The sequence below is a fragment of the Mesocricetus auratus genome, unplaced genomic scaffold (genome assembly GCF_017639785.1).
Source record: "Mesocricetus auratus isolate SY011 unplaced genomic scaffold, BCM_Maur_2.0 Super-Scaffold_100038, whole genome shotgun sequence".
Taxonomy (NCBI): Eukaryota; Metazoa; Chordata; class Mammalia; order Rodentia; family Cricetidae; genus Mesocricetus; species Mesocricetus auratus.
The window spans coordinates 7,496,919-7,519,573 of record NW_024429216.1 but is presented as its reverse complement, the minus strand read 5'-3'; the positions used below and the strand labels follow the sequence as shown (position 1 = coordinate 7,519,573).

Here is a 22,655-nt window from a genome sequence, read left to right as displayed (position 1 = left end):
ATTTCTAATTTTCTGAGAAAACGCTATACTGCTTTCCACAATGACTGTAAAAGTTTACACTTTCACCAGAAATGGTGGAGTGTTACCCTTACTCCACATTCTCTCCAGCATAAGCTGTCATCAGAGTTTTTGATCTTGGACATTCTGTTAGATGTAAGATGGTATCTCAGATAGTTGGATCTCAAATTAGATTGATTCCAACCTTCCTGAGGACACACAACACAATTTCCACAGTAACTATACAATTTTACATTCCCACCAGCAGTAGATGCCTGGTCCTTTTACTCTTTACCCTTGGCAACATGAGTGGTCACTTGTTTTATTGATCTTAGCCATTCTGATGTTAGTATAAGAGGAGAGTTCAGAGTAGTTTTGATTTGCATTTCTCTGAAGTCCAAGGATGTTGAACTAAAATTTAAGTGTGTCCTAGCCATTTTAGTTTTCTCTTTTATAATTCTGTTTAGACGTGTATCCCATTATCCATTGGGTTTTTTTCTTGATATCTAGTTTTTTGAGTTTATATATTTTGGGTATTAGCCCTCTAATTGGTAAATTGGAAAAATCTTTTCCCATTCTGTAGGTTGCACTTTGTCTGAATGACAGTGCCCTTTGCTGTACAAAATCTTTTCAGTTTCATAAGGCTCCACTTATTACTTGTTGGTCTTCATGCCTGTGATGATGGTGTTCTGTTCACTAAGTCTTTTCCTGTGCCAGTGGGTTCTGTCAGGTTCAGGGCACCTAGTTTCATGTTAAAAGGTTTTTGATTTATTTGGGGTTGAGTTTTGTCAAGTGTGATAAGTATGGATTTATTTGTATTCTTCTACATGCAGCCATCCTTTTTGACATATACCGTTTGTTGAAGATGCTTTCTTTTTTCTAGTGTGTATTTTTCGCTCCTTATCAACAATCTATAGTTGTATAGTCTGGGTCTTCAGTTTGATTCCCTTGACCAACGTGTGTTTTTCTGCCAGTACCATGCTGCTTTATTACTATAGCTCTGTAGTACAACTTGAAATTAGGGATGGTTATACCTCCTGCAGTTCGGTTATTATATAGTATTGTTTTAGTTATTCTGCCTTTTTAAAATGTGTGTGTGTGTTTACATATGAAGATGAAAATTGGCCTTTTCAAGATCTGTGAAGAATTTTGATGGAAATTGCATTGAATTCGATTGCTCTTGGTAGGATGGCCATGTTTACTATATTAATATTAGTTGAGGCTGTTGTGAGGGGTATTGTTTGCTGTGGAAGAATCCTTTTGTACATGGTAAAGATTTTTCTTTGAATTGGTTTAATTAAAAGCTGACTGACCATTAGCCAGGCAGAAAGAATAGGCGAGACAACCAAACTAAGGATGCTGGGAGGAAGAAGGGTAGAGTCAGGAGAGTGCCCAGCCTTCTGGACACAGAGGAGCAGGACAAGTACAAAATGAGGTCAACAAGCCATGAGCCACATGGCAAGACATAGATGAAAAGAAATGGGTTAATTTAAATTGTAAGAGCTAGTTAGTAAGCCTGAGCTGTCAAGCCAGCCACTTACAATTAATATTAAGTTTCTGAGTGATTATGCCGTCAGCCAAACATTTACAATTAATACTAAATTTCTATTATTTGGGAGTGGCTGCGGGACAAATGTCTAACTACTGTTGTTTTGCTGATTTTTTTTTTCATTTCTCGGTCAGTTTGTCATTGTTCATAGGAGGGTTACTGATTGTTGTAAGTTAATTTTGTGTCAGCCTTCTTTTCTTGAATGTGTTTATCAACTATAAGAGTTCCTTGGTCGAATCTTCAGGGTCACTTATGTATATTGTTGTATCATGTGCAAATCAAGATACTTTGACCTTTCTGATGTGTATCTCTTTGATCTACTTCAGTTGTCTTACTGCTCTAGGTAAAACTTCAAGTACTTTATTGACTTGATGTGGAGAGTGTAGACAACTTTGTCTTTTTCTGGATTTTAGTGTAATTGCTTTGAATTTCTCTATATTTAAGTTGATGCTATGTGCTTATATGATGATATATTATCTATGAACTAGTGACCGGCTGCTTTGCTTATCTGACTCTCAGCTTGAGCCCCAGTATCAGTCTCTGGGTTTTTACTTTATTTGCAAAGGTAATCCACTGAGCATGAAAGTGCCTTTGCCTCAACTGCTAACAGTATCCTGTCCAAATTAGATGAGCAGGACACCAAAAAGAGTGACTGCTAACCTTGCTACGACAAGGTGGTTCAGTCCTTCAGAATATCCTGCTTCACAGAAATGTCTGTCAGATATGCTAGGTCTATAGGCTGAAGGTGGATGCCCCAACATTGCAGAGGAACCTTGGTGGCTATCCAGGCAGTCAACTGTTTCTGTCATTTCTCACATTTTTTGGAAGTCACTTGCTCACACTTCCTGCTTTCTCAGTGTTATTTCCTTCTTAGGTTTCTAAGGGAGTTGCAGACTGGATAGTACTCTTGTTTACCAGACTCATAAAAGAAACTCACTAAAGATATATAAAGTGTAAAATGTTGAGAGACATTAAAAGATAATTTGATAATGCAAATTAGAATAGAAAAGTAAATTAGATACAAGACTTTGGACTCACCAAGATAGGCTAGATAATAAAGAATTTTCTCAGAATTTGTCAAATACAAATGGACTAGACATTGTTGATAGTTATTGCCTATATATATATTGTATATACATATTTATATAGTTTTTCTTATGTTAGTTGTAGCCTTTTAATGTTAGACAAAAAGGGGGAACTGTGGTGATATATTATTTATGGTTTAATAAAGCTTGCCTGAGAATTCAAAAAGCAAAGCTAGCCTCAAGCCTCAGAGCAGGCGGTAGTGACACACATCTTTAATCCCAGGACTCAGAAGACAGGCAGATGGAGCTCTGTGAGTTCAAGATCCAGTTCTAAATAGAAACAGCTCACACAAAGGTGATCTCAGCATTTGGGATCCCACACTGTTAATCCCAAGAATTGAGAGGTGTAAAAGGAAGCATCAAAGGGTCTGTCTCTTGAGAGATTTAGTCTCCAGCTGCATTGAGGAGAGGCAGCAGCCTGAGGCTTAGTGGAGAGAAGGTGGAGACAGGATCACCCCTTTTAGTCTGAGGTAGAGGTAAGAGCTAGTGGCGGCTGCTTTGCTAATCTCACCCTCACCTCGAACCCCAATACCAGTCTCTGCGTTTTTACTTTTTGTGTTACAGTCTTGCTGTACACTGCCTCTTTTATGTTGAGGTTTGTCCCTTGTATTCCTAATCTCTCCAGGACTCTTATCATGAAACAATATTGATTGTTGTCAAAGGCCTTTTCTGCATCTAATGAGATGATCCTGTGGCCTTTTTCAGTTTTTTTATATGGTGGATTACATGTATCATTTACATGTGTTGAACCAGCCCAGCATCTTTGTGATGAAGCCTGCTTGTTCATGATTGATGATCTTTTTGAGTGTTCTCAGATTCAATTTGCAACTATTTTATTGAGAATTTTTGCATCTATGTTCATCAGGGAAATTGAAATCTAGTTTTTAGTATTGGATCTTTGTGTGGTTTGGGTGTCAGGGGTGCCTGAGGCCTTGAAAAAAGAATTGGGCAATGTTCTTTGTGTTTACCGTTTTTTTTTTTTAAACAATAATTTGAGGAACATTGGTCTGAACTGTTCTTTGAATGTCTGGTAGATTTTTGTGCTAAAACCATCTGGGCCTAGACTTTGGGAGACTAATGTTACCGATTATCATCATCATCATCTTCCTCTTCTTCTTCTTTTTGGTCTTTTGAGAAAGGGTTTCTTCTCTGTGTAGCTTTTAGATCAGGTTTGGCCTCGAACTCACAGAGACCTGCCTGCCTCTGCCCTCCGAGTGCTGGGATTAAAGGCGTGAGCCACCCCTGCCTGGCACTGATTCTATCCTTATTCTATTCCTATATGATCTTCATTTAACTTTAGCAAGTTGTATAAGTCCTAAAAATCACCCATTTCTTGTACATTTTCCAATTTGGCGGAGTTTAGGCTTTTATTGTATGTCCTAATGATTCTCTAGGTTTCCTAGGTGTGGTTGTTATGTCTTTTTTCATCTCTAATTTTGTTAATTTGGATCTTCTCTCTGCCTTTTAGTTAATTTGGCTAAGGATTTTTCAGTCTTAACTGATTTTCGAAAAGAAGTAACTTTTTTAAAATTTGTTTTTTTGAGATAGGGTTTCTCTGTGTAGACCAGACTGGCCTCACTGAGATCCGCCTGCCTTTGCCTTCTGAGTGCTGGGATTAAAGGCGTGCGCTGCCACTGCCTCCGCCACCACCACCACTACCACCTGGCATAAGAACCAACTTATTTTATTAATTCTTTGTATTTCTTTCCTTTGTCTCTATTTTATTGCTTTCAGCCCCAAGTTTAATTCTTTCTTACTGTCTACTCCTTGTGGGTGTAATCTCATGTTTTTGTTCTAGAGCTTTTAATTGTGCTGTTAAGTTGCATGAGTGAGACCTCTCCAATTATGTTATGTAGGTAAGTGGTTCCTTGAAGGTGCCTCTTAGAACCAGCTTCACTGTGTCCAAGAAGTTTGGGTGTGTTGTATCTTCATTTTCATTCAATTCTAAGACGTCTTTAATTTCCTTCTTAATTTCTGTATTGGCTCAATTTTCATTCATTATTGTGCTGTTCAATTTCTATGAGTTTGTAGGCTTTCTATTTTTCTGTCCTTATTGATACACAGCTTTAATCTGTGGTGGTTAGATAGCATTGAATGTGTATCTGTTGAGACTTGTTTTGTGTCCATGCATGTGGTGAATTTTGGAGAAAGTTTGATGAGGTGCATTTCTCTACCTGTTGGTGAGAGCAGGGTATGAAGTCTTCCACTATCTGTATGTGAGAGTCAATATGTGATTTATGTGTTGCTTACTAAATTGGGTGCCTTATGTTTGGTGCATAAATGATGGTGGATTTTTCTTTGATGACCATGTGGTGTCCTTTCCTAACTTTTCTGATTAGTTTTGGTTTCAAGTCTATCTTGCCAGATATTAATATGGCTACACCAGCTTGCTTTTTATTTCCATTTGCTTGGGATTAGAAGATTATCTTCCATTCTTTTACTATAAGGTGTAATCTGTCTTTGCATTTATGTTGTATTTATTGAATTCAACAAAATGTTAGATCCTGTTTTCATCTACATTCTGTTAGTTTCTCTTTTAATTGGAGGGATTAAGATCATTGATGTTGAGATACATGTTTGTTGATTCCTGTTATTTTATTGGCAATGTTTGTTGAATCCCGTTATTTTATTGTGGTGGTGGTAGGTGTTTCTCTTTCATTTGATAGTCTGGGATTATTTGTTCCTTGCGTTTTCTTGGTTTTGGTTAACCTCTTTAGGTTGTAGTTTTGTTTCTCCTAACTTCTATAAGGGTGCATTTGTAGATAGCCATTCCTTAAATTGGGTTTCATCATGGAATGTCTAGATTCTTCCATCTACAGTTATTGAAAGTTTTGCTGGGATTAGTAGTCTGGGCTGGCATCTGTAGTCTTTTGGAGTCTGTAAAATGTCTGTCCAGTCCCTTCTGGCTTATAAAGTTCTCATGGAGATGCCAGGAGTTATTCTAATAAGTCTGCTTTTATACTTGGTCTGTGTCTCTTGAAGCTTTTAATATTTATTCTTTGTCCTGTATGTATGGTGTTTTGATTATTATATGCCAAGAGGACCTTCTTTTCTGCTCCAGTCTATTTGGTGTTCTGTATGATTCTTGTACTTTGACAGACATTCCTTTGTCTTTACCTGGATTTCTTCTCCTTCCTCAGGCCATTGCCTCACCTAGTTAGGTTCATCAGTTAGCCACTTTAAAAATTGGTCTTTTGGTTCCTCTGTTAATTTGACACTTGTATTCTGTTTTTATACAGCCTTGATTGTTGGTGTCTGTTTTATATAGTGCCTTACAATATTTTCCCCATAAGCATGAATTTGTTTATTATCTCATATCTGATACTGAAGGAATATTAATCTGGGTATTCCATTGCTGCAATAGATCATGAGCCCATAGATGTATTGCCCTATTAGCCACATATGGCTTCAGCCTTCCTCTTTGTTCTCCTAGCCCTATACATTCAACTCATCTCGTGCTTTATTTTATCTGATATAGGATTCCAATCCCTAAGAATTGAATGTTTACCTCCTGAAGAGGCCAACTTGGATGTCAAAATTCTTGAGTTATAATGGTGACATCCACTCCAGTGTCCAGCAAACTTTCAAATATAGCATTATTTATCTGTACTCTTAGTTTTGGTCTTTGGTCATTTATAGAAATCTACCAAAATGCACATTTTTTTTTGTTTCCTCCATGAATGCTTGACTCATCCTCCGAAGCTAATCTACCACCTATAGCAGTATAATTTTTTACAATAGTCACTGGATTTCCTAATTTTTCTGGGGAGGATTGTCCTCCACTGTGACTGGGAATGACTGGACCACGTTTGACATGGGGGCCTTCAAGAGGTAAAGGGTTTCCTTGCTTGTCTCTTGTCGATCTACATTCATTGGCCCAGTGTTGTCGCAACTTCTACTTAATCCAGAAGGTTGAGACCTTCTGTTTGAGTTATTCCTAGAAGAAGCATTATTTCTAGGAATGCCTTGTCTACAATTTCTTCTCAGATGTCCTATTCTACCAAAATTTAAACATTTGATATCTTGATGTCTTTTCATACCTTTGGAGATTGCTTCTCCTACCCAAGCCCTACTGTTACAATCAAAAGTCTCCATATTGGCTGCATGCAGGATCCCTTCATCTGTTGGTGCTGATCTGATCTTTAGGGGCCCCAGCACCTTTTTGCATTCTAAATTAGCATTTTCAAAAGTTAGAGATTCAAGGAGCACTCAACTACCTTCTGGATCTGCTACCATTATTTATACTGCTTTAGTCAATCTTTGCAAAAGTTCACTGAAAGGTTCTTTTGGGCCTTGTATAACCTTAGTGTATGACTCAATTCTTTCCCCTGGTTCTTGACTCGTGTCCTAAGCATTCAAGACTGCTCTACAGCATAAGGACAAGATGTGTTCATCATATGTAGCTTGAGTATCTGCGTCAGCACAAAGACCCTCACTGGCCAGCACTCGGGAGGCAGAAGCAGGCAATTCTCTAAGTTCGAGGCCAACTTGATCTACAGAGCGAGTTCCAGAACAGACTCCAAAGCAATATAGAGAAACCCTGTCTTGAAAAACAACAACAACAAATGAAATAAAAAAATAAAGACCCTCACCAAGAATTTTATCTTGGGGAGCCTTATAACCTTTCTTTTTGCCTTGATGTTCAAGGTCTTTTGCCTCTTCTCTGCATAATGATTGCTACTTCATCTGTGGACCAAATTCTAGGACAGCTGAGACTAATTGGCTCCAGTCATTTGAGGTTATTCTATATCTTGTAGCCCATGACTCTACTATCTCACCTATAGTGAATGAATGCTACTGCTTTCTTAATACCTGTTAAGTCTTCCATACATACTGGCTGCCAATGACGCTGCATGCATCTCTCTGGATGTTTCTTATTTGCTGGCTTTTTGGTAATAGTAACAGGATTGACTAAAGCAGGTGATAATGCTATAACTTTTGGTAAGGCATCCCTGACCCTGAAAGATACTGGTAATATTAAATCCCCTTCATTTTATTGTATTTGTACCTCAGCTCCTGGTGTATCAGTTTGAAGGTTTTCTGTGGCCTGTAATCTATTCACCATTGTTTCTCTGAGTGTTTGAATTTCCTGGACAGTATAAACTTCCAACAATTACTTTAAATCTGTCAGTTTCTTGTTCTCTTCATTCATATATGATTCTAGAGATTTAATGTTAAATTCTCATCCTTAGTGATTATGTGGATGGCATGTAGATTGCCTTCCAAAAACAATGTTTTTTTTTTAAGTTTATTTTATGTGTATTGGTATTTTGCCTACATGTCTGTGGGTGTCAGATCCCTTGGAACTGGAGTTACAGACAGTTCTGAGTTGTCATGTTGGTGCTGGGAATTGAACTCTGGTCCTCTGGAAGGACAACCAGTGCTCTTATCCTCTGAGCTATCTCTCCAGGCCCCCAAAACAGTGTTTTATCTGCTAGCTTGTCATTAATCTCAGACATGGAGCAAATTTTTTTCTGTTAGCAGTTCAATACTATGTTGTATTTTTTGCATTTTGTTTGTGGAATCATCATTGCCATTTTCAATGTTATTAATCCTTTTCACTAAGTTCTCATTACCAGTCTATAAAGCCTGTATGATTTCTTTATTATGTTCCTCATTCTTTGCTCTATTATGAAACAATTTCTTTAAGGATATTATATTGATTATCAAGCTAATAGAAACTATGGCTGATAGTAAATATGTTCCAGGTAGGTCTTAAACCTTTTCTAAAATCCCATCCTTATAAGAAATGAGAAGACTTTTTACTTCCACTTTTTATCTGCCACTGGTGTAGAGTAGTTAATTGTATATATTTATGTATTTATCTTAAATTGCAAAAGATACAGTACTATACCTCAAGTAAAATCCCGGAAGGTGAGGTCTGGATGCTCTCTGGCTCGCTCGTCGATCTTAATCTGCAGTAACTATGTTTGGCCAGCAGGTGTACGCTGAAGTGAGTCCAGAGGCAAAGGCGCTCCGGTCTTTCTTGTACTTGTATTACAGTATACAGTTTCTTTCTAAACAACACTCAACACACCCAAACCAAATGAATTTTTGTTAGAAGAGAAGAGATTCAGTCTGTGCAAACCCCCGGTGGTTCTGATCCAGCGTAGCTGAGCAGCTGTTTTAGCAGCTAGAAGCTCCTTCCGCTGCCATGGCTCAGGTAACCTTACAGCTGCAAACGCAAATTCACAGTGGAAACAAAAACTGCCGCTCCAGAAGCTCTGCAGATGCCTTCCACACTGATGTGCTGGACGATCCTCACAACATACAATTTCCCACTTGAGCTTAGCACACAAATCCCCACTCGCAGTCTGTAGAGAGATGCCTTTTTTCTTTTCTGCTGCTTTGGTTTTTTCCCCACTAGTAGCCTGGGCTCTGCCACGTTGTAGTCCCCAAATAAACACACAAGAGGCTATATTAATTATGAAGCTGTTGGCCTTGCTTGTTTCTTACTGGCTAGCTCTGACTTAAGTATTTATCCCATAATTGTTAATCTAAGTATTTCTCTTACCAGAGAAAAGTTTCCGGGCTTCTTACCCCATGGCGGTTACATCTTGACTCCCTGTGTTTCTCCTACCCAGAGTACTCCTCGACTCCTATATTGGCTAACAGTGCTTTATTGACATATACACAGACTTTCCATCATCTCCTCTTTTCTGCCTAAATAAAAGAAAGGTCTTAACTTTACCATAGTCAAATTATATATAACAGAACAGTTATCAAATAAGAACACAGTTACAATATTTTGTCTATCAACATTCAGCAAGATTTAAAGTAAATATCATCCATTCCATCCTTGTAAGTTCAAAGTTCGATATGTAGCTTATCTTTTATCATAACTAAGGAAAACTATAAACATGCACCGGAATGAAGCAGTTAGCAGACTTGGGCAGTGCAGTCTACTGAATTGTAGGTTGGCCCTTTTTGGAACCCCAGAATGCAGTGAGGCTGTCGTGCGGGCTGATTGTGGGAATACAACCGTGTGAGTGCCAGTTGAAGGCAGGGTATTAATGAGTTCACTACGCCCAAGATAAATGATAAACAGGTGTTTTATTGAGGAACACCGTATATAGGTAAAGAACCACTATGGCATTCCTGCTCCAGAAGATGCAGTCTCTGCCTTCTGATACGCTCTGCGACCCAAGAGAGAGAGCCTGCAGTGCTTCTGATACGCTCTGCAACCCAAGAGAGAGAGCCTGCAGTGCTTCTGATATGTTCTGCGACCCAAGAGAGAGAGAGAGCCTGCAGTGCTTCTGATATGCTCTGCGACCCAAGAAAGAGAGCCTGCAGTGCTTCTCTACCTTCTGGTCACTCCTGCACCTGAAGCCACGCCTGAAGGGTGTGGCCTTTAATACAGATATCCTGGCAAGGCAAAGTGTTACTACACTTCAGCTATATGATAATACTCAGGGCCTGCAGTGGTGGGCTGGCTGGGCTCTAGTGCAGACATAGTATCTTGGCTTTTATTGTGTTTTCACATGGCGTCTAGGTATCTGGGTTTGGGACGATTGTAATTCTAGGTGCTGATATCTGGTCTTAATGTTTGTTGGATGAATGTTTTGTCCTTTGCTTTCTGTTTCCCTCTCTAGTTCTTAGGAGAGTGTGGTGGCTGTGCATTGCCTGGTAGGAAATACTTGTGGAATACTGATAGGTGAGGCCACTGGAGTGCCAGGTAAATTGTGTTTCTGGGTGTTGGGTGCTGACACAGGAAAGGGATGGGGTAGGAGGGTGTTGTTGAGGGGTTCACAAGAGTGACGAGGGCAGGTGCTCCACTAGGATCTGCTTAGTGTCCTGGGCATAGGAACCGAGAGTGAGGAGACATCACAGGAAATACTCTGCTACTGAGCTGGGGGTGAGATTGGGACTGGACTTGGAGGAACGGAGGGAAAGGTAAAGATCGGCAGGTAGCCCACCTGTTTCACTATCCAGAGTGGCGTGGCGGTTTCCAGGGAAATCTCTCTGAGTTGTTGGCTGGGATAAATCAGTGAGTGGGAGAAGGGTTTGGAGTGTGGATCTGTGATTGTGATCTGAGATCGGGGCAGGAAGGAAGGGGAGTCCACAGCAGGTGGTCTGCTACAAAGCTGTGGAGGAGACTGTAACAAGAGGTTCTTTGTCCCGGCTGGTCCCACTGCCCCTTAGGCCTGAATGAACATACAGATGCTACTATATTAGTCATAAAACTATTGGCCGGTGGCTAGGGCTTCTTATTGGCTAGCTCTGCCTTAATTATTAACCCATTTCTATTAATCTATGTATTTCCATAGGGTCTTATCTTACCGGAGAAGGGTCCTGACCTGCTACTCCTTTATGGTCTTCATGGCGACTGTTCTTGTGGCCTCCCTGTGCCTACCTCTCCCAGAATTCTCCTCGTCTCCTAGTCCTGCCTGTCCTCCTACTCCATTGGCCAACAGTGTTTTATTCATCAGCCAATAATAGAAACATACATACAGAAGGCCTTCCCCGTCATGAGCCTAGGGAATTGGATGAGGAGGAGAGTGGGAAAGATAGAGAGCTGCAGTTAGCCTAGCTGCTCTCCTGATCGGAGATGCGTAGTCGTCTCTAAAACTATAAAGAATTCTCTCTCTTTCTGCTTTTCTTTTTTAAGCTTGTTTTTGTTTTTCTCAGGCAGAGTCTTACTATCTAGACAGTGATGGCCTGGAACTCATGCTGTTGGTACTACTGGATCCTTTTTCCTGGTGTTCAAACTGTGCCACCACCACCACCAACAGTTTCACCTCCTTTTTAAGAATTCAACTCATGCCAATTTTTTTAGTGTATGACACATTTTATACATTTGTGTGTTATACACTTTTTATCATGATTTGTTTCAAAAACCTTTATTTCAAGAAGCATATAAGATTATTTGATATTTGCTTGTTATAATCTCATTAACTCATTTCTTCCCTATTTCCAGCCTGTTTTTCTGTGAAGAGTATTGTCTCACATAAACTTTATTATTGCCGCTCTGTTTGCTCCTGTTCATCTTCTCTGACATTACTTTAGAGTCTGGCCTTTCCTTTAATAGATTTTATGTTACAGGAAAATGTGTTTGTGTTTCAGGAAAATAATACAGTCTTCTTTCCTTTCAGATTTGGAGTCATGTTATGAAGCTGAAAATGCATCTCAAGAAAATCATATTTATAATAGAAATTTGTTCAAGCAAAGCATAAGGAACTTAAGCAAAACTTTTGGCCTCAAGGCATCCAGTTTTAGTAATGGCCCCAACTATAGTACATCCAAGGAACTACCGAGTTATCAAGGAGATGGTTATCAAAAAATTAGTAACAAAGAAAAACTACTTACTGATACCTTCCAGACTCTTGCTCACAATATAGAAAAACCGTATGAATGTAAACAGTGTGGGAAATACTTCAGTTGTAGTTCAAATCTTAGTCAGCATCAGAGTATTCATACTGGAGAGAAACCCTATGAATGTAAGGAATGTGGAAAAACCTTTAGACTTCCCCAACATTTTGCAAGACATCAGAAGTCTCACAGTGGTAAGAGACCTTTTGAATGTGATGAGTGTGGAAAGGGTTTTCAACTTCCTAGTGTGCTTAAGTACCATAAAACCATTCATACAGGTATAAAACCATTTGAATGTGAGGAATGCGGGAAGTCCTTCAAGCGATTCTCCCACCTCGCTGAACATAGGATCATTCATGCTGATGTGAAACCGTATGAATGTAATGAGTGTGGGAAAGCCTTTAGTCGTCGCTCAAACCTCATGCAACATCAGAAAATTCATTCTGGCGAGAGACCCTTTCAGTGTAAGGAATGTGGGAAGGCCTTCACTGTTCTGGCACACCTCACTCGGCACCAGAACATTCATAGTGGAGAGAAATCTTTTGAATGTAAGGAATGTGGGAAGATATTCAGTTGTGGGTCATTCCTTCTGCAGCACCAGAGTATTCATACTGGGGAGAAACCCTTTGAGTGTAATGTGTGTGGGAAGGCTTTTAGGCTTCAGGTATACCTTTCTGAGCATATGAAAACTCACACTGGTGAGAAACCTTTCAAGTGCATGCTTTGTGGTTTAGCCTTCAGACGTAAGTACCAGCTTAGTGAACATCAGAGAATCCATACTGATGAGAAACCCTATCAGTGCAAGGAATGTGGCAAACTCTTTCGTCATCATTCAAATTTAATTGACCATCAGAGTATCCACACTGGAAAGAAACCCTTTGAGTGTAAAGACTGTGGGAAAGTCTTTAGACTTAATATTCATCTCATACGACATCAGAGGTTACATAGTGGTGAGAGACCTTTCGAATGTAAAGAATGTGGAAAGGCTTTTCATCTTCCCAGCCAGCTCAATTACCATAAAATTGTTCATACAAGCATAAAACCCTTTGAATGTGAAGAATGTGGGAAGTCCTTCAAGCATGTGTCCACCCTTGTCCAACATAGGATCATTCATGCTGATGTGAAACCGTATGAATGTAATGAGTGTGGGAAAGCCTTTAGTCGTCGCTCAAACCTCATGCAACATCAGAAAATTCATTCTGGTGAGAGACCCTTTCAGTGTAAGGATTGTGGGAAGGCCTTCACTGTCCTGGCACTGCTCACTCGGCACCAGAACATTCATAGTGGAGAGAAATCTTTTGAATGTAAGGAATGTGGGAAGATATTCAGTTGTGGGTCATTCCTTCTGCAACACCAGAGTATTCATACTGGGGAGAAACCCTTTGAGTGTAATGTATGTGGGAAGGCTTTTAGGCTTCAGGTATACCTTTCTGAGCATATGAAAACTCACACTGGTGAGAAACCTTTCAAGTGTAAGCTCTGTGGGTCAGCCTTCAGACGTAAGTACCAACTTAATGAACACCAGAGAATCCATACTGATGAGAAACCATATCAGTGCAACGAATGTGGGAAATATTTTCGTCGACGTTCAAATTTTACTGAACATCAGAGTATCCACACTGGAAAGAAACCCTTTGAGTGTAAGGAATGTGGTAAAGCCTTTAGACTTAATATACATCTCATTCGACATCAGAGATTTCATAGTGGTGAGAAGCCTTTTGAATGTGATGAGTGTGGAAGGACTTTTCATCTTCCCAGCCAGCTTAATTACCATAAAACCATTCTTCACACTGCTCAAAAAATATTTGAATGTGAGGAATGTGGGAAGTCCTTCAAGCGATTCTCCAGCCTTGTTGAACATAGGATCATTCATGCTGGTGTGAAACCGTATGATTGTAATGAGTGTGGGAAAGCCTTTAGTCGTCGCTCAAACCTCATGCAACATCAGAAAATTCATTCTGGCGAGAGACCCTTTCAGTGTAAGGAATGTGGGAAGGGCTTTACTCTTCTGGCACAGCTCACTCGGCACCAGAGCATTCATAGTGGAGAGAAATCATTTGAATGTGAGCAGTGTGGGTCAGCTTTCAGACTTAAGTCCCAACTCAGTCAACATCAGAGAATTCATACTGATGTGAAACTCTTTCAGTGCAAGGAGTGTGGAAAGGACTTTATTCATAGTACGGGCCTTCGAATTCACCAGAGAATCCACACTGGTGAAAAGCCCTTTAAATGTAAAGAATGTGGAGAAGCCTTTCAATATCATTACCAATTTCTTGGACACTTTAGAATTCATACTGGCAAGAATCCTTATGAATGTACTCAATGTGGGAAGTACTTTACGTGTGACAGAGACCTTAAGTTACACCAAAGAATTCATACTGTTGAGAAACTTTACCAGTGTTAAGAATGTGGGAAGGCCTTTGGTTGAAAATCCAGCTTGGTTTGAAATGCTAAAATTCATATTGGTAAGAAGCCAATGTAGTAAGCCCTTTTGTGATAATTCTACTTTAGCAGTGTATCTGAGAATTCACACTGGCGAGAAACCCTATGAATCTAAGAATGTGGGGAGATGTTTAGATTTAATTTTAGTCTTCATTGCACAGTGGAGAAGTCATGCTGGCATGAACCCTTATCACTGTAAAGAATGTGGAAAAACCTTACATTTGAGTCTTCATGAACATAAAGGAATCCATGTTGGTTTGAAACCCTCTGAATGGAAAGAATGTGGAAACTTATAGAATTAGCTCAGCTTTCAAACCTCAGAGAGTCCATATAGTTCCTCAGCTCTGTGAATGTGAAGAATGTGGGAAAGTCCTCTTTGTAAATGGTGAGCCAGCATTTTCAGGAGTCCTGTGCTTGCATGGAAGGAGGACACACCTTTGTATGAAAAGTTTACTGAACATCAGAGAACTCATATTGGCAAGACTGGGACTGAAAAGAATGTGGGAAGAACTTTATTCTGCCCTAGGATTTGGTCAACATCAGAGTATTCATGTATTCTTGATAATGAGAATGCAAGAAGTCTGTTGTTCAGAGGTGATATTCTGCTGAGAGTGTCAGGTAATGTTAGCCATCATGTTCTTGATTTACTCTCATCTCATTCTATAAACTTAATTTGTCAAATACTTTTCACACAGGTCAGCCAACTTTCGGAAACCAGTTACTGGAGCTAGGTTTATCTGAGGTTCCTTCCTTGTCACCATTAATGTTCTATGGCTCCCGTCATAATATCATAAATATACTGCATATTTACTTTCAGTTTGCATAATTTGTTAATGGCCAGCTCAGTACCAAAGTCATGAGAACATGGTAAGATTTTTCAAGAGTGTTTGGTTAATGCCTGTGTTCTGTAAAATAACTTTTACATTTTTCTCCCTTGGCATTACAGTAACTGATAGGACAGGCTGTTTGTATTTTACATAGTTTAGAAACCCCTCATGCATTCATCTACTAGAAAATTTTAAACACCTTCGTTCTGTATACATCTATTGTGCAAAAAGGAATATGAAAGGATTTGAATTGCAAATCCATTAAGTATTTGTGTGGAGATGTTTAAAAAACACAGATATTCCGACAGCCTCCAAAACAATACAGAGAAACCCTGTCTCGAAAAACCAAAAAAAAAAAAAAACAAAACAAAACAAAAAAACCACAGCTATTGATGAATAAGTACTTTCTAAAGGGGTTGAACCCATAAAATTTTCATAAGATAAAACCCTATAATTTATGTACTTCTTCCACACAGTAAGATAAACTACATTTGTGACAGTGCAAGAACGTCCACAGCATCATCCATCTCTTATTCTTACTTGGCACTTCAGGTTTTGATAGAATTTGATTTCCTTGATGGTGAATCTCATGGAAAATTACCCAACTCTATTCAGGGAACCTGAGGTCAAATTGCCCCTGATAATTTACCTGGCTTCTTTTAAAGAGCCTATGTGTGCAAACCTTCCCCTCCAGCTACTGCTTATCTTGGCTACTGTTAAACTGTCTCCCTGGGCAAAAGCTCCCCCTCCAGCTGCAGAGCAAGATTAGAGGAGATTGGATTTGCTCTAAGTGGTTGTGACTACACTTAGGTCCTGAGTATCTGAGTGTGGTCCCAGCTGACTGAAATAAATACTTTTAGTTGTATATAAACACTTTCTGAGTGGTCTTCCCTGGTGGGCTCCCCATTACATATTAGCAAAAGTTGCCAATACATTTGTGAACCAGGCAGTTGTGGCACACAGCTATAATCCCAGCACTTGGGAGGTAGAGGCAGGTGGATTTCTATGAATTTGAGGCCAGCTTTGTCTACAGAGTGAGTTCCAGGACAGCCAGAAACCCTGTCTTGATCCTCCATCATAAATGTCTGAAAACTTTCATACATATGGAAAAGTTGGAGTAGTAAACAATACATTTCTGGATCATCATCTAGATTGGAAATTGTTATCAATTTCCTGTGTTGATGCTTTGTTCTGTATATATGGGTATTTGGGGTGTAACATTAAGAATGGTTTAGACATGGGTATAGTAGTGCATGCCTAGTAATTAGAAGGCTGATACCGGAAGATCAGGAGTTAGAAGTAAGCCAAGCTATGTAATAACTTCAAGTCCAACTTTGACTGTATAGACACCCTTTATCAAGAGAAAATATGTTGTAGACATGACATTTCATACCTTACTACATCAGCCAAGATAGAATACCACAAAGCCATAATTAAGGAAATGATCCAGAATTTTATGACATTCATAAAATTTTCATTGGCCTTCAAACTGTCCTTTTTACAAAAAAAATTTTTCACATGCATATCCCTAAGGAGAATCCAATAGAGGTAGACATTTGGCCTTGCTTTGTCCTTTATTAAATTTTCAGTGCTGATTTAACCCAGTACCAGGTTCTCTGGCAGGTAGAGCTGAGGGAGAACTGGTCCCACTGGTCATTCCCTGGGACTGAGCAGGATGAGGAGTGTCGATGACTTGGACCTCCTCTCACCTAGCTACCAGGGAGAAACTGAGTAGGGAGACTTGTCAAAGCAGGTCTCAATTTATTACAACAGGCAGGAGCTTATATAGGGTTTAGGTAGGGGACTATTAAGATCAGGTAACGCTATATGAGGACCAATAATATTCCACCAAGCTGGCAGGTAACTAGGCAGGGTACATGAGGCCTTGCTGAGTCACCTTTATGTGGAGGTTACAAGCCAGAAACCGGTTGCCAAACTCAGGAGGTTACACTGGGCTTCACAGCCAAGCCTTTTTAGGCCAAGCAACCCAGGGCCTTGTGGGTGGTAGGAATGTATTCGGTCATCAAGCAATATTCCCAGCCCATAGTCATTGTACTTCTATCCAAGGAAAATTATGTTCAGGGTGAGCATTTTGAGCAAGAACACATTGAGATTGTAAACCATGTTGGGACAAGTGCAGAAATGTGTTCACTATCATGTTGGTGAAATTAAGCTTAGTCATTTTGGTAAGGTAGTAGGCACAATTTAATCTTGGTTAAATATAAATAAAAATTGAAATCAGCTTCTAAATAGCTTAATAATGTTAACATAATAAAAGTTGTGTGGTGTAACTGAAGCTGTACTCGGTACAAATTTCTTTGTTTATGTCTTCATGAAGTGACCTGTGTAATTGGAAAACTCAAAACCCACCATTCTCTGAAAAGTGTACTGGGTGAGGGTTGGGGTTCTAAGAGATGCTGATGAATGATGTAGCCGGGATTTTTTCCTTTTGTCCAACACTGACCAATTTTCTCTAGACATTCTTTAGAAGAATTAATGGCAACTGCTAAAAAAAAATTGCCCTTTTCACCCTGTTGTCCCTATATTTTAGAAAAAAAATTATAAAATTTAGATGGATTTAATGGCCCCAGTTCCTGGAAGTTACTCAAATGGTGTTTAACAACGTGAAACTGATTGGGAGAGAAGACCTTTTACATAAAATGAAAACTATCACCTTTATTGATGAGATTCAGTTAGACTACAGATACCTAGCAAAATGTTGGTGTTTGCCCTCCCTCTATCAGAAGAATATGCCCTAACTGGAATGCCTACCCCCAGTCAAAGGATACAGTTGGTCTATATTTCAGATTGACAATAAAGTTTCCTAGGGCTGAGGGCAAAAACCAACCCTTCAAGATTGACCTAACACAAAGTTCAACTAACCAATTCAGCTACTCCTGACCAGATTAAACAATATCCAGTGACCCTTAAAACAAAAAGGGAAATTGCAGCCTATATTGCCTAGCTTAGAAAGACCCGCATGGAATACACCTCTCAAGTCTGTGAAGAAATCTGGGATCTCTGATTATAGACTTGTCCAAAATCTGAAAAATAAAATAAAAATGAGAGCTGATATTATCCACCCCATCCACTCCTCCTAAGTCTGACTCTTTCAGAGAAACAAGTCTACAATGTCTTAGATCTGAAAGATGCATTCTTCAGCCTCCTAATGGCAGTGGGGAGTCAACTCATATTTGCTTTTGAATGGACAGACCCAAGTAAGGTTTCAGAGGGAATCTAACCTGGACCAGGTTGCCCCAAAGATTTAAAAATTCTCCAACCCTGTTTGATGGGACACTGAGTGCTGACCTCTTGCCCTCCATCAGAGGTTTCCTGGAACCATACTCATAATATATAGATGACCCCTGCCTCTAAAACTGTAATAGATTATAAAGAACCACCAAAGGACTGTAAGGGTTAAAGACTAGCAGCTATAATGTCACCTCAGAAAGTCCCATTTTTTACATCAATGAATACCTGATGAGGAGAGGCAAAAGAGCCTGTCTCAGCCAGGCGTTGGTGGTGCACGCCTTTAATCCAAGCACTCGGGAGGCAGAGGCAGGTGGATCTCTGTGAGTTCCAGGCCAGCCTGGTCTACAGAGCGAGTTCCAGGACAGCCTCCAAAACAGTACAGAGAAACCCTGTCTCGGGGAAAAAAAAAAAAAAAAAAGAGCCTGTCTCAGAGTAGAATTGCTGCCATCCTTCAGATCCCAACACCAAAGACTAAGGCATGTCTGAGAATTCCCAGATGCAGGTAGGTATTTCTGACTCAGGATTCTAGAGTTCGTGGGAATAGCAAGGCTTTTATATGCCTGGATTGAAACTAAATAAAGGGCATTTGAAGCTTTAAAATCTCAATCAGCTCTAGCCCTAGCATTCCAGATATCTTGAACCCTTTTTTCTGTTTCTCCATGAAGCCAAACCAAATAATAATAATAATAAAAGGGTTTATACCAAAAGTTGGGACCATGAAGAAGTCCTATGGCATACCTGTCCAAACAATTGGCTCCTGTAGGCACAGGATGACCCATCTGTCTTAAGAGCTATGACAGGAACTATTAGTCTACTGAGAAAAGCAAATGAATTCACTCTAAGTCAGGATCTTAGAACACCAAGCAATAGAGGACCCCTCTGAGGAATGATAAAATGCTGGCTGTCTGATGCCTGCATGACCCAGTACCAGACCCTACTGCTAGACACCCTGATATTAATGCTGAGACCTTACCTAATGAAGACCTGAAGGTGTTTATCCATGACTATCTCAAGATGACATTCCACTGAAAGATTTCTATGCAATGCTCTCCATGGATGGGAGCAGTTTCATTAAAGATGAAACCAGGTATGTGGGGCCTTAAATAGTTACTTTAACTGAAATGATTGGGGTCCAAGCCTTAGGGCCAGGGACCTCAACCCAGAGAACAGAGCTGATTGATCTGACCCAGGCTCTCAGATGGGAAAAAGAAAAGTCCACCGACATATAGACCATCACTATACCCTTACTAAAATGCATATCAATATTACCTATAGAGAAAGAGAGTCTTCAGTGTTGGGGAAAAGGACATTAAAAACAAAGAGAATCTTGGCCCTCCTACAGGCTATTTTACTTTACCTGTGAGTATCTATGCTCCACTGCCTGTGGAAAAGGACATTAAAAACAAAGATAGAATCTTAGCCTTCCTAGAGGCTATTTGACTTTACCTATGAGTGGCTATGCTTCACTCCCTAGGCCATCAAAAAAATTTCTGGCCCATGGGAAACAGAAAATCAAGGTACTCAGGCTGTGCCACAGGAAGGAACCCTTGAGATTTATTTACCATCCTGATTATACTGTCCCGTCAGGGTCCTCCGGCCATCAGCCAGATATGGCTGCCTCACATACTCATAAGAAAAGATGTGCCTCAACCCTCATAGAAAGTACGTGACTCTGGACCACCCTACTACCTTTGGAAAATTCCAGAAACATGACTGCAGCTTAATTAGCAGTTAAAGATTAGCTCAACAGAAAGCCCCCAATTCCGCCAGTAGTTAGGTGAGGACATAGGAAAAATGGAGACAGATAAAGTAAGAACCTACGGTCAGGTTGCCTAGCAACACAGGAGTTTCTACCCCCGACCTTTTGCCCTGTGAACTACGGTTCCAGGCAACACAGAGGGTTACCCCTCAAACTGACCTGCTCTGCCAGACTCATTGCAGCTGCAGGACACTCCCATTCCTTCCCCTCCTCCTTCCCCTATATAAATCCCTTTGGGGTGAAATAAAGTTGTCGCCTTGATCAGAATCCTGTCTTGGCGCCCATTCTTCATATCTTCTGCCCTCACCTTTACCCTAGGTACCCTCCAGACCCACGTTGAATGTCCCATGGGTCAGGGCATTATTGGCACCCACGTGGCCTGTGGCCTGAAGTCTGACAATTGGGAAAGACGCCATTCACTGGAAAGAAGGGCCCTTCGAGAGTGTCTCCCAGGGCACCGTCTTCATTTCGGTAATCCGCCGAAAAGAGCAAGTTGGATGGTGGTGAGCAGCGGCGAAGATCTCGTGGCCAATGTGAGTGATGGGACAGGCATTCTCTCAAAGGTCTCTCTTTATTTCCGGGCTCAAGGAAGCCCAAGATAGGAGGAATTAGAGTGAAAACGCAGGATCCTGTACAATGCTTTAATTTTGTGACTACTGTTTATCCTTGGCTCCCTGAGGAGAGAACCATTGATGAAAAGACCTGGCGCAGGGTTGGTGACTGCTTCCAAGATTATTATAGGGTGTTTGGTCTGAAAAAAATCCCTGTCAGCACCTTCAATTATTGAAACCTAATTCAGGGCATCCTTAAAACAACCTCACAATGGCTGGACCTTCAAAAACTAGTGTCAGAGGGAGAACATTCTCTTAAAGATGCCTCATCTTGGCCCCCATCTGCGGCCAGAACTTCTTCCCTCGAGGAAGAACCCCTACGCCCTATTAGTGGGTCTCCTTCCTCTCCCTCAGTCATTATTAATATGGAGAAGGAGGCCCCAGAGGAGAATCCTCCTTGCCTCAATGCTATCCCACCTCGTAAGATTTACCCATCCTTTCCTCCTTAAAAAAGGGAGTCCCTATGAAAGGTTCAGATAATCATTCAGTTGGAGAGGCAGCTGACCTCCAAGAGGAGGCGGCCAGGTTTGAGTCAGATCTGAACCTCCACCCCAGGTGGCCACTAACCCATTTGCCTCAGCTCCTCAACTGCCCTTTCCCCCTGCACCCCTTTCTCTCTCTGACTTCCCACCTTTTCGGCTCCCTCCCCCCTATTCTGCCCTTGATGAGATTGTTGGATCCCCTGTTGTGACTGCAGCACAAGAGTCACGTCAGAGCTAGTTTCCCTTAAAAAACTTGTGGAAAATCGACAGGAACAGGTCAATCTGATAAGAGCTTTGCAGCGCTAGAAACAGAATTAAACGAACGCTCTCTTCCCTGCCCCTCAAAAGCAAAACCAAAATCAAAACAGCCAGTTTTAGCATTCCCCCTTTCCCTTCCCAGTGGCAGTAACGCGCCCTGCAACTCCCCCACAGAATCGCAGATTCTGTCCACGCAGACCCCGTGGATGAGGAGGCAGACTCCGGAGCCTGCTCTGGAGGGGGGAGAAGCCCAGGCAGCACCAGCCGAACGGGAGGTCTGTTTAGAACCAGCTTCACGCTACACTTACCGCCGCATTGACATTAAGATATTGGAAAAATTAAAGTCTGCAGTGTCCTCTTACGGGCCCATGGCTCCATTTACTCTGGCTCCCCTAGAGTCCTTCTCAGAAGGGTGGCTTACCTCTGAGGAATTCACCCAATTAGCCCAGGCTTCTCTGTCAGGGGGGTGATTTTGTTATCTGGAAGTCCGAAATGACTGAGATCACAACAAAATAGAAACAAAAAATCGCACTCAGGCTGATACTGGCTCTTGGACCGCTGCCAGACTTTTAGGCAAACTGCCCAGATGCAGTTTTCACCGGATTGCTTGCTCAAGTTCACCATGTCTGCCTCACTGCTTGAAAACGGTTACCATCAGAATGTAATACCTCAGCCACCATAACTAAGATCGTTCAAGAGCCAGACGAATCCTTCAGTAGCTTCATTATCCGCCTTACAGAGGCCACAGAACGTCTGTTTGGTCCCCAAGATCCGGACATCTCCTTCCTCAAACAACTAGCCTTTGGAAATGCTAACCTTACTTGTCAGGATAAACTTAAACATCACTGTGCCAAGCCTCTGGCCCGGTATGTTTGCCTTCTCTCAAGTGCAGGAACCATGCCCTAGGCTTGGCTATCAGGGTGGCTATTGGGCAAATGGGTCTATCCCAGGCCACTAAAGCCTGTTTTAATTGCAGACAGCCTGGGCATTTTCAGAGTGAACGTCCTCAACCTAAGCAGGCCAGGCCGTCTCAACCAGAGCTACTTACTACCCGGGCTCCCCCTCTTGGAGGATCACCACGTCC

General features: G+C 40.9%; 1 protein-coding gene across 20 annotated transcripts in view; it reads left to right on the top strand.

The window, feature by feature from the left end:
- Positions 1-17,505, top strand: part of LOC101831457 (zinc finger protein 60-like) — a 68,527-nt gene extending 51,022 nt beyond the window's left edge. For all 20 annotated transcript variants that reach the window (XM_040734209.1, XM_040734207.1, XM_040734205.1 and 17 more), the window contains one exon: positions 11,724-17,505. In XM_040734209.1, the coding sequence (XP_040590143.1) occupies positions 11,724-14,344 (2,621 nt within the window). In that variant the 3' untranslated portion in view covers positions 14,345-17,505. The remainder of the gene's footprint in view (positions 1-11,723) is intronic.
- The last annotated feature ends 5,150 nt before the right edge of the window (positions 17,506-22,655 follow it).